Raw genomic sequence first — 12,360 nt, 5'->3', positions numbered from 1 at the left:
CACACACACACACGCACACACACACAGGTATTTACCATAAAACATTTTTTATTTATGTGCCTTATTAGGGCACATGTAGATATGTGTTCCACTACCAGTAAGAGAAAACTCGTAATAGTAGCTTAAACAAATTGTATTTATTTTCTTCACATTACAAAGAGCCTGGGGTGCTGGTACAGTGGTTCAATAATGTCAGAGCCAGCGTCTTCATGATTGCCTTTTTTTTTTTCTTTTTTTGAGATGGAGTCTCACTCTGTTGCCCAGGCTGGAGTGCAGTGGTGCGATCATGGCTCACTGCAGCCTTGATCTCCCAGGCTCATGCAATCCCCCATCTCAGCCTTCTGAGTAGCTGGAACTACAGGCTCATGCCAGTGCACTTGGCTATTTTTTTTTTCCAAACTCTTGCTCTGTTGCCCAGGCTGGAGTGCAGTGGCGTGATCTCGGCTCACTACAGCCTCCACCCCAGAGGTTCAAGTGATTCTCCTGCCTCAGCCTCCCTAGTAGCTGGAACTACAGGCGCATGCCAGCACACCTGGCTAATTTTTGTATTTTTAGTAGAGACGGAGTTTCACCATATTGACCAGGCTGGTCTCGAACTCCTGACCTTGTGATCCACCCGCCTTGGCCTCCCAAAATGCTGAGATTACAGGCGTGAGCCACAGCACCCGGCCTCACTAATTTTTTTAAATTTTTTTTTTTTATTTTTTGTAGTTATGAGGTCTCACTATGTTGCCCAGGCTGGTCTCCAACACCTGGCCTCAAGTGATCCTCCCACCTCGGACTCCCAAAGTGTTGGGATTACAGGCATGAGCCTTCATGATTGTCTTGACCTCTTCCTCATGGAGACCAAATGGCCGCTATAGCTCCAGCCTTCATGTCATGATCAAGACAGGAAGAAGAGGGGAGGGAAAACTCAAGCCACATCCCTTCCTTCCCTCCCTCCCTCCCTCCCTCCCTCCCTCCCTCCCTCCCTTCCTTCCTTCCTTCCTTCCTTCCTTCCTTCCTTCCTTCCTTCCTTCCTTCCTTCCTTCCTTCCTTCCTTCCTTCCTTCTTTCCTTCCTCAAAAGACCAAAACTGTCCCAGGAACTTACCCTTTCTAGCAGTCTTATGTTTCTATCTTATTGACTAGAATTGTGTAACGTGGCCACCCCAACTGCATGGGTAGCTAGGAATACAAGTTATGTTAAGTGTCATTGTACTGTTATTACTATTCTGCACCCTGCTTTTGTCACACAAAATATGTTTCATGTTTATCCACGTTGGCACATGTAGCTCTGAATGCATTGTAACTGCTACCTCTGTTTCATTGTGTATCACACGTTATTTACCCATCTTCCTGTCGAAAAACACTTATGAAGTACTGGTTTCAGCAGAAACTGACCCTGGGGGAAGGATGTGAGAGCAAATGGTTTATTTGGAAGGTAATTCCAGTGAGCACTGACAGGGAAGTGGGGAAGTAAGACAGCTGAGGAGGGAAACCAGTAAAAGGTGCATCATCGACAGGTAATTGCTGTGAGCAAGTGGGCTCAATCCCCCCAGGGAATTCCTGGGAGAACGTAGAATGCACTGCAGACTCATCCTAAGTGAGAGATGAGAGACTTAGCGGATTTATCCACCAACTCCAGTCGTCACTGCTTGTATGCTGCTGGCAGAGGGGCAGTTCACTCTGGTGCTTCCAATCTGCTCCACATGCTGGCTGAGCAGACTCCGGGGGCCAGGGAAAACCCTCAGGTAGCATCGAAGGTGCTGGCAGTGGGAAGCTCTTTGATTTGCACGCACAGGAGTGGTGAATGCCAAAGGGATATGGGTAGACCACCAACAGTGTGTGCCACAGGTTATTTCTGTAACAATATTAACAATTACAGACAAGTATCTTTGCACATGTGTTTCCTGGTAGAAATGCAGAGTACAAACCCAGGGTATAGAGCTAGGATAGGTTGCTGAGTTTAGGGTACGTGCATATTCGATTTTACTGACAACTGCCCAGTGGCCCTCCAAAGTGCGTTCTACCAGCAGAGGAGGAGTTTCCATTTTATCCCATTGTTGCCAAAACTTGGACCTTTAGATTTTTGCCAGTCTGATGTGTGTGACATAGTCCTTGATTGTTGTAATATGCCGAATTGCTCTCCAAAGATGTGTCCAATGTGCACCCCATCAGCATTGTAAAATAATTGTCATTTCTCCACATTCTTGCGAACATTTGATATTTGCCTGATTTTTAATATTTTCTGCAACCTGATGGATTTTGAAATTGTATCTCTTTGTCGTTTTGGGTCTATTGCATATATTTTTAGTAGTCCATGTTGTCTCCTCTATTGACTTTTAGCGAAACCTCCTAATTTTATCTTTTTTTTTGTCATATTATTTGTAGAGATGAGGTCTTACTATGTTGCTCAGCCTGGTCTCAAATTCCGGGGCTGAAGTGATCCTGCCTTGGCTTCTCAAAGTGCTGGGATTACGGGCATGAGCCACCGTGCCCGGCCTATTTGATCTTTTAAATGGTTACTTTAGAGCAGCAGTTCTAAAAGTTTAAGCTCAGGGTGGGTCCCTTTACAACTTAAAAATTATTGTGAAACGAATTAACTTTTGTGTATGTGGCATACATCTAACAATGTGTACCATATAAGAAATTTAAGCTGATAAATTTTAATTTATTTTATTATTTTGTTTTATTTTTGAGACAGAATCTCACTCTGTCACCCAGGCTGGAGTACAGTGGTGCGATCTTGGCTCACTGCAATCTCCGTCTCCCCAGGTTCAAGCAATTGTCCTGCCTCAGTCTCCCTAGTAGCTGGGATTACAGGCATGCACCACCACATCCAGCTAATTTTTGTAATTTTTAGTATAGATGGGGTTTCACCATGTTGGCCAGGCTGGTCTCGAACCCCTGACCTCAGATGATCCACCCACCTTGGCCTCCCAAAATGTTGGGATTACAGGCATGAGCCACCATGCCTGGTCTAAGCTGATAAATTTTAAAAATACTTATTCATTCATTTAAAAATCAATAAAATACTCATTACATAGTAGCATAAACTTTTTTTTTTTTTTTTTTGGAGACAGGGTTTCACCCTGTCACCCAGGCTGGAGTGCAGTGGTGTGATCTCAGCTCACTGTAACCTCTGTCTCCCGGGTTCAAGCGATTCTCGTGCCTCAGTCTCCCAAGTAGCTGGGATTACAGGCTACCACGCCCGGCTAATTTTTGTATTTTTAGTAGAGACGGGGTTTCACCATGTTGGCCAGGCTGGTTTCGAACTCCTGACCTCGAGTGATCCGCCTGCTTCGTCCTCCCAAAGCGCTGGGTTTACAGGTGTGAGCCACTGTGTTCGGCCCAACATTTTTAGGAGTTATAGTTATATTTCCCCACCAAAATGTACTGAGGTGAGTAGTAGTCATTTTACATTTTTGTGAATCTCTTTAATGTTTGGCTTATTGGAAAACATTTGACTTTCCAGATCTTCTGTGCTCAATCTGTTAATATACATTGTTTTGGTCAAAGGACAGGAAGAAAATCCAGCCTCACAAAGGTATTTGGAAAAGGGAAGACTTTGTGTACCCCTGAAAGAGAGTTGGGGACCCTGAGGAATATTTGAGACCACACTTCACAACCTATGGCTCTAGGGGATTACAATATGCATCCTTACCTTATCACCTTCAAGTCTACCTTGAAGCATAATTACACCACTTCAGGTACAACTAAGAACCCTACAGCAACACACTTCTCTTTGCTCCCCTCTGGTCCTTTGTGCTGCTATTTTTGTCATATATGTACTTGTAAATATGTTACAAACCCTTCATTACATTCTCACTATATTTGCTTTAAATAGCTACTTGTATTTTTTTTTTTTGTAATTAAGACATGGAAGAAAGTATTCCATATTTACTCCACTCATCTTTCCTTCTGAATTTCCATCTGGTATAATTTTCCTTCAGCCTGAAGAACGTTCTTTAGTGTTTCTTATAGTGTGGATCTGTTGGCAATAAATTCTCTCAGCTTTTATTTATTTGAAAATGTCTTTATTTCACTGTCATTTTTTAAGTAAAGTTTTACTGGATATAGAATTCTAGGTTGATCTTTTTTTCTTTAAGCACTTGAAAGATGATATTCTTTTGTCTTTTCAGGCTTATGTTGTTTCTGATGTGAGGTCAGCTGTTCTTTTTTTTTTTTCGGGGGGGGGACAGAGTCTCGCTCTGTCGCCCAGGCTGGAGTGCAGTGGGGCGATCTCAGCTCACTGCAACTTTCACCTCCCAGGTTCGAGGGATTCTCCTGCCTCAGCCTCCGAGTAGCTGGGATTACAGGTACCTGCCACTACGCCCAGCTAATTTTTATATTTTTAGTAGAGACGGGTTTCTCCATGTTGGTTAGGCTGGTCTCGAACTCCTGACCTCAGGTGATCCACCTGCCTTGGCCTTCCAAAGTGCTGGGATTACAGGCGGGAGCCACTGTGCCCGGCCAGAGTCAGCTGTTCTTGTCTTCCACTCCCACTCTCCACTCCTCCCCCCCACCCCCCTATGCAATGTGTCTTTTTTCTCAGGCTGTTTTTTTTTTTTTTTTTTTTTTTTTTTTTTTTGAGACTGTTCTGTTTTTCAGCAATTTGGCTATGGCTTACCTGGGTGTAGTTTATGTTGTGTCTATCTTGCTTGGGGTTAATTGAGCATCTTGGATCTGTGAGTTGATAATTTAATCAAATTTGGAAAACTTTTTAGCCACCATTTCTTCAAAAAATATTTTCTGTCCTATCTCTTCTTCCTCTCTTTCTTGAACTTCAATTACATGTATGTTAGACTGCTTGATATTATCTCACAAGTCGCTGAGGTTCTGTTCATGTAAAAATTTTTTCTCTAATTCAGTTTGAACAATTTCAGTTGTACTGTTATAAAATGTATGGTTTTTCCTTCTCAATGCCCAGTCTCTTGTTAAGCACATCCATTGAACTTTTAATTTCAGATATTATATTTTTCCCTTCTAGAATTTCCATTTGGTTCTTTTTTTTTTTTTTTTTTTTTGACAGTTTCTTACTCTGTCACACAGGCTGGAGTGCAGTGGTGCGATCATGGCTCACTGCAGCTTTAACTTCATGGGCTCAAGTGATCCTCCCACCTCAGCTCCCCAGGTAGCTGGGACTACAGGCACGTGCCACCATGCCTGGCTAATTTTAAAACTTTGTGTAGAAATGGGGTCTCACAGTGTTGCACAGGCTGGTCTTGAACTCCTGGGTGATCTTCCCACCTCAGCCTCCCAAAGTGTTGGGATTACAGGTGTGAGCCACTTGGCCATTTGGTCCTTTTCTGCAATAACTCATCTATTCACACATTGTATCCATCTTTTCCCATAAATCCTTTAACATATTTATAAAGATTTTTAAATTCCTTCTCTAATGATTCTGATAACTGAGTCATTTATGGGTTTATTTCAATTGGCTATTTTTCCTCTTGATTATGTATTACATTTTCCTACTTTGCTATTGCATGTGTTATATTTTTAGAACTGCACTCTGGATCTTGTGTATGAAAAGCAATTATATATAATAAATTTTAGTCTATATATACACACACATACATACACACACTTTATAGAGTATGTAAGCTCCTTCCTCTGTCTAGTGGTTAGGGTTAGGGGCTGATCTTTCAGATTCCTCCTAAAGCTGAATTGAACATGGATTGGGCTGCAGCTTTAATTAAATTGTGTGCACTCCAGTCCAGTCTCCTTCACTGCCATTTTGAGCTTGTTAGTGTTTGAACTAGGTGGGGCTGCAGTGCCCATTATTGTTTAATTTATTTTTATTTTTAGAGACAATGTCTCACTATGTTGCCCAGGCTAGTCTCCAACTCCAGTTTTTCATCTGTCAACATAAAAAAATAGAGACAAATCTCCAAGTAAAAAGGTTTTATTTGGGAATAATATACAAGAAGTAGAACTGCAATCTAGGATGTCCATATAGACTAGGATGGCCCCCAGCATGTCTGAGAACAAAGGAAAAGATTAGGGTTCTCCTGGGGAAAGAGGAGATTTACGTAAGTTGTTTCAAAAGAAAGTTCATTGGTGCTAGCAGGGTTTTTTATGAGAGCTGGCGAGTTTAGTAGCAGATTGGTGAGTGTCAGTAGTTGCTAGGTAGGACTTGGAGTCTTGGAGTTCTTGTTAGGCCCTTGCAGTTTTGGATTGGGCCTGAGAAACAGTGTCAGGCTAGTATTCTTCTGTTAGCTGCTAGCTGCCCTTGTGCTGTTAGCAGTACTTGTGTCTCATGTGGTAAGCTGTGGTTTGGAAAATGTTCTTGTGATGGTTCTTATTATCTGGCAACTCATACATGAGAATCCTCCCTTCATGACCTTCCCTGGCTCTGTTTCTTTACTTTTTTACTTTTTATTTTTTGAGATGGAGTCTCACTCTGTCACCCAGGCTGGATGCAGTGGTGGGATCTTGGCTGACTGCAACCTCTGCCTCCCAAGTTCATGAGATTCTCCTGCCTCAGCCTTCCAAGTAGCTGGGACTACAGGTGTGCACCCCCATGCCCGGCTAAGAGCATGGGGCGGAGGCTGGAGAGCAGTGGCGTGATCTCGGCTCACTGCAGCCTCTGCCTCCCAGGTTCCAACGATTCTCCTGCCTCAGCCTCCTGGGTAGCTGGGATTACAGGCACATGCCACCATACCTGGCTAGAAGCTGGGAAAGGCAAGGAAACAAATTCTCCCATAGAGCCTCCAAAAGGAATGAAGCTCTGCCAACCCATTTCAGTCCCTCTGACTTCTGGGACAGTAAGGTTATTCATGTATTTATTTATGTATTTATGTATTTATTTATTTATTGAGACAGGGTCTCACTCTCTTGCCCAGGCTGGAGTGCAGTGGCACAGTCTCAGCACACTGCAACTTCCACCTCCCGGGTTCAAGTGATTCTCCTGCTTCAGTCTCCCTAGTAGCTGGAATTACAGGCGCCAGCCACTACACCCAGATAATGTTCGTATTTTTAGTAGGGACGGGGTTTCACCATGTTGGCCAGGTTGGTCTGGGACTCCTGACCTGAGGTGATCCGCCTATCTTGGCCTCCAAGAGTGCTATGATTACAGGCAGGAGCCACTGCGCCCGGCCTAATTTTTTTGTGTTTTTAGTAGGATTTCACCAGGTTGGTCAGGCTGGTCTCCAACTCCTGACCTTAAATGATCAAATGATCCACCCGCCTCGGCCTCCCAAAGGGCTGGGATTATAGGCGTGAGCCACCTCGCCGGGCCCCTGGCCCTATTTTGCCAGGGTCTGACATAAGTGACTCCATTTTGAATCTGACAACTTTCACATACCACTAATTATAATGTTAGCTCGAGTTTTTTTAGATGCTTTTATCAAGTTGACGAAGTTCCTCTCAGAGTTTTTAAATGAATGAGTGTTTAATTTTTGTCAAATGCCTTTTCTGCATCAATTGATATGATCATGTGATTTCTCCTTTTTAGTATGTTAATGACTGTTTTTTTTTTTTTTTGAGACAGTCTCTGTCGCCCACACTGGAGTGCAGTGGCGCTATCTCAGCTCACTGCAACCTCTGCCTCCCCAATTCAAGCGGTTCTTCTGCCTCAGCCTCCCGAGTAGCTGGGACTACAGGTGCCCACCACCACACCTGACTAATTTTTGTATTTTTAGTAGAGATGGGATTTCACCATGTTGGCCATTCTGGTCTTGAACTCCTGACCTCAAGTAATCTTCCTGCCTCAGCCTCCCAAAGGGTTGGGATTATAGGCATGAGACACCATGCCTGGCTCATTGATTAATTTTTGAATATTGAACCAGCCTTGCCTGCTGGAATAAACTCTGCTTGGTTATGGTGTATAATCGTTTTTATATATTGCTGAAATCTATTTGATTGCATTCTGTTAAGGATTTTGCCATCTATATTCATAAGGGATATTGGTCTGTGGTTTACTTCTTGTGTACTGTCTTTGGTTTTGATATCAGGTTAATACTAACTTGGCAAAATTGAATTTGGAAATTCTCCCTCTTCTTCTATTTTCTGGAAGAGATTGTGTAGGATTGGTGTTAATCCTTCTTCAAATATTTGGGGAAATTCTACAGTGAAACCATCTGAGCCTGGAGATTTCTTTTTTGGGAGGTTTTGAATTATGAATTCAATTTCCTTAATAGCTATAGAGCTATTCAAATTACCTATTTCATATTGGATGAGTTGTAGTAATTGTGCTTTTTGAGGAATTGGTCCATTTCATCTAAGCTGTCAAATGTAGGTGTGTAGAGCATTTCCTCATTGTGGCTGTGATACCTGTGGGCTCCATAGCAGGAGCCTCTGTTTTGGTCCTCTTATTGGGTAGCTGGGTCTTTCTTTTGTCAGTCTTACTGACAAATAGGCTTGTCGATTTTATGGATCTTTCCAGAGAACTTGCCTTTTATTTTACCGTTTGGCTATACTGTTTTTCTGTTTTCGATTGTATTGATTTCCAGCTCTCCTCTAGGCCCTCTTTAACATCACCCCAGAGTGGGAGGGCACCTCATTACTGCCAGGTCGGGGAGGAAGTCCAGGCTCCACACGTGGTCTCCACTGCTCAGTGGGGGTGGAAGCCTCATTACCGCCTGGCAGAGGTGAAAGCCTGGCTATGTCTGTGGCCTTCTCTGACAGCACCGGGCAGGGGTGTTGGGTGCCCTGCTGCAACCTCAGGGGAAGTCTAGACTCCCTACCCAGCCTTTGCTGGCATCACTGGGAGTGGGCCACAGATGTGTTCTTGGGGATCCAGCTGGAGTAGAGCAGTGATGTCCAAGTCTTCTGCCTGGCTAGGCTGCTCCTTTCTTGGTCCTTTGGCTAGAAACGGGGTGCTTTTGTTGAAGCTTTATCGTCTGTGCCCATTGGCATTTCTGGGTTGGTGGCTTTTCATCTCCATATCTGAACTGTATGAGATAAAAAGGAAACTCAGGGAATTCACCACCTTGTAGTTCCCGTGGTCCTGAAGTCCTCAGCCAGTCTGCCCTCTTCTCTATCTTTTCGTCTTGTATTTGTTTTATAGATAATATCTTGAGTTTTCAGTTGTATCAGTAGGAGGAATAGGAAAAAGTACATCCGCTTCATCTTCCCAGATGATTGCCAGGAGAGGGCTTTGCAAATACTTATCATTTCACGTAAGGATTAGTCATAGCACATGGAAAGCAACCAGATCATGCCTGGCACGTAGTAGGCTTGGATACAATGATCATTATTTTTCAATGATTCGAAGATGCTATAATTCTCAATTTGATTATGCTAAGTGTTGTCATGCTCTAATGCTAAATTCTAAAATACAGTGTGGAACTTTCCAGGTATGGAACTTGACTTCTCTTCCTCCCACTTTTTTCCTCTCCCTGCGCCACCCTAGGAAAATCATGGATCCTGAGCAAATGTTCATTGCCTTGTCTTGCAGAGAGCAGAGAGCGTCAATCCGGTTCAAGACCACCCTCATGAACACACTCATGGACGTCCTTCGCCACAGGCCAGGATGGGTGGAAGTGAAGGAGTAAGACACTCCCCCCAGCCTTGTCCCTTCTTCCCTTTGTCTCACAGGTCCTTGTCTTCCTTCGGTTTTCTCCTAATTCCCCTGGGTGGCCACTGGGACTTGTCCCAAAGTGGCTGTGATATTTATTTAGCACCCACAATGTGCCAGGCACATTATCGCTATCATCTCTGTCTTATTTAAGCTTTCCAACTAAACCGTAAGATAAGATTATGTTCAGAGTTATGAAACCAATTGCTTAAAGTCACACAGCATTGCAAGCGTCAGAGCAGGATTCAAACCCAGGCGCATTTGTGTCCTACGGCTTTCAGTAGAAACTAGGAATGCAGCTACCACAGACCTGTGGCCTGGATCCTCCTGTGATGGGTCCAGATCAAGGACTGCTCTTCCCTGGCCACTTGCTAATTCTGTGACTTTGGCCTGTAAGCCTGCCTTTCTTCTTTCATGCTGGCCTCTGGGGACACTGATTGAGACAAATCAGCATGTGATGCCTGGCACAGAGTAGGTGCTATTAGTTAGGGCTAAGGATTGGATGTATGCAATGGAAACCCAAAGTAAAAGAGGCTTCGACCTGCTAGAAGTTTATCTATCCCATTGAAGTTCATATGTAGGAAGTTCAGAGATGGTAAGGGGGCCCCACAGAAATGTGAGATCCATCTGCTTCTGTCTTTCCACTCTACTATCCCTTAGGTGAAGTCCTTGTTTTTCATAGTCCAAGATGGAGTTCCAGCCTTGCTTTCACATTCCAAACAGCAGGAGGTAGGCAAGAGGCAATAAAAGGCATAAGCCAGGTGCAGTGGCTCACACCTATAATTGCAGCCCTTTGGGAGGCCAAGGCGGGAGGATCGCTTGAGTCCAGGAGTTCAAGACCAGCCTGGGCAACATGGCAAGACCCTGTCTCTACAAAAATTTTTTTAAAAAGTTAGCCAGGCACGGTGGTGTGTGCCTGTAGTCCCAGCTACTTGGGAGGCTGAGGTGGGAAAATTGCTTGAGTCTAGGAGGTCGAGGCTGCAGTGAGCTGTGATCACACCACTGCACTCCAGCCTGGGTGACAGAGTGAGACCCTGTCCCAAAAGAAAAAAAAAAAGAAAGAAAAAAAGAAAAGGCAAGCCCATCCCTTGAAGGACACAACCCAGGAGTCTCTCACAGCTCACTGGCCAGACCTTAACCATGTGGCCACACCCAGCTACAAGGGAATCTGGAAAATGTAGGTTTTTTTTTTTTTTTTTTTTGAGACGGAATCTTGCTCTGTTGCCCAGGCTGGAGTGCAGTGGCACAATCTTGGTTCACTGCAAGTTCTATCTCTCAGGTTCACGCCATTCTCCTGCCTCAGCCTCCTGAGTAGCTGGGACTACAGGCGCCCGCCACCACACCCAGCTAATTTTTTGTATTTTTAGTAGAGACGGGGTTTCACCATATTATCCAGGATGGTCTCGATCTCCTGACCTTGTGATCCACCCGCCTCGGCCTCCCAAAGTGCTGGGATTACAGGTGTGAGCCACCACGCCCAGCCGAATCTGGAAAATGTAGTTTTTATTTGGGGAAATACAGGCTACATTTTCTCAAGTAAATGCTGAAAATTATTTTACTGTAGAGAAAGGGGAGAAGGGATAAGAGGGATAGCTGCCCTGCTGTGTGGTGCTCAGGAAATATGTGCTGCTTACCATTAGCTAAGCCTTCTGGACACTCTGTAGCATTTTGCATGCATGATCTTTTAGTCATCCCAACAAATCTTTCAGGTAGATGTTATCATCATCCCCATTTTACTAATGAGAAAACTGGGCACAAAGTAGTGAAAATGCCATGTTTGAGGTCACTCAGCTTGTGAGGGCTTGGGCTGGGATTTGCATCAATACCTACATGTTGGAAGAAAAAATATATAAAATCTTTTTAATTTTGATTAAGTCCAAAAAAAGTATATATATACAATTTCATGTCTTTTAGAATATTCACAAAGTTGTGTAATCATCACCATTTTTTTTTCCCCCACATACCTGCTATGTCAAAACCATGATCTAATTCCAGAACATTTTCATTATCCCAGGAAGAAACCCCATACCCACCAGCAGTCATTCCCATTTCTCCCTCTCTCCAGCCCCTGTCTTGGGCCCTGTCTCTATCTATTCTGGACACATCATATAAGTGGAATTATACAATATGTAAACTTTTGCCTGTCTTCTTTCACTTAACGTAATGTTTTCAAGGCTTATCCATGTAGCAGTATGTATCAGTACTTCATTCCTTTTTTTGTTTCTTGTTTTGTTTTTTTGAGACAGGGTCTCAGCCTGTCACCCAGGCTGGAGTGCAGTGGTGCAGTCATGACTCACTGCAACCTCAACTTCCTGGGCTTGAGTGATTCTCCTGCTTCAGCCTCCTGAGTTGCTGGGACTTCATTCTCTTTTATGACTGAATAGTATTCTACTGTGAAGAAGTACCACATTTATTTATCTATTCATTAATTGATAGGTGTTTAGGTTATTTCCACCTTTGGGCTGTTATACATAATGCTGCTGTGAACATTCATGTATGAGTTTGAATGGACATATGTTTTCACTTTTTGTGGGTATATACATAGGAGAGGAGTGACTGGGTGATATGATAACTCTATGTTTAACTTTTTTAGGAACTGCTAGACTGTTTTCTCAAGTGGCTGTGCCATTTTACATTTCCACCAGGAGTGTATGAGGGTGCCGATTTTTCCACATTCTCACCAACTCTTGTTATTATTCATCCATTTATTTATTTATTTATTTATTTAGAGAAAGGGTCTCTCTCTGTCACCTAGGCTGGAGTGCAGTGGTACAATCACAGCCAACTACAACCTTGACCTCCTGGGCTCTAGTGATCCACCCACCTCAGCTTCCTGAGTGGCTGGAACTACAAGCAC

General features: G+C 43.7%; 2 protein-coding genes across 6 annotated transcripts in view; one reads left to right on the top strand and one right to left on the bottom strand.

The window, feature by feature from the left end:
• The window catches only part of DUSP15 (dual specificity phosphatase 15), a 746,139-nt gene that overhangs the window by 28,784 nt on the left and 704,995 nt on the right, over positions 1-12,360 (bottom strand). The window lies entirely within an intron of this gene.
• TTLL9 (tubulin tyrosine ligase like 9) overlaps positions 1-12,360 on the top strand; it is a 65,586-nt gene that overhangs the window by 9,946 nt on the left and 43,280 nt on the right. For all 5 annotated transcript variants that reach the window (XM_050807125.1, XM_050807124.1, XM_050807123.1 and 2 more), the window contains one exon: positions 9,384-9,476. In XM_050807125.1, the coding sequence (XP_050663082.1) occupies positions 9,421-9,476 (56 nt within the window). In that variant the 5' untranslated portion in view covers positions 9,384-9,420. The remainder of the gene's footprint in view (positions 1-9,383; positions 9,477-12,360) is intronic.

The sequence above is a fragment of the Macaca thibetana genome, chromosome 10 (genome assembly GCF_024542745.1).
Source record: "Macaca thibetana thibetana isolate TM-01 chromosome 10, ASM2454274v1, whole genome shotgun sequence".
Taxonomy (NCBI): domain Eukaryota; kingdom Metazoa; phylum Chordata; class Mammalia; order Primates; family Cercopithecidae; genus Macaca; species Macaca thibetana.
The sequence above is the reverse complement of the archived record's forward strand: the minus strand, read 5'-3'. Positions and strand labels throughout refer to the sequence as shown.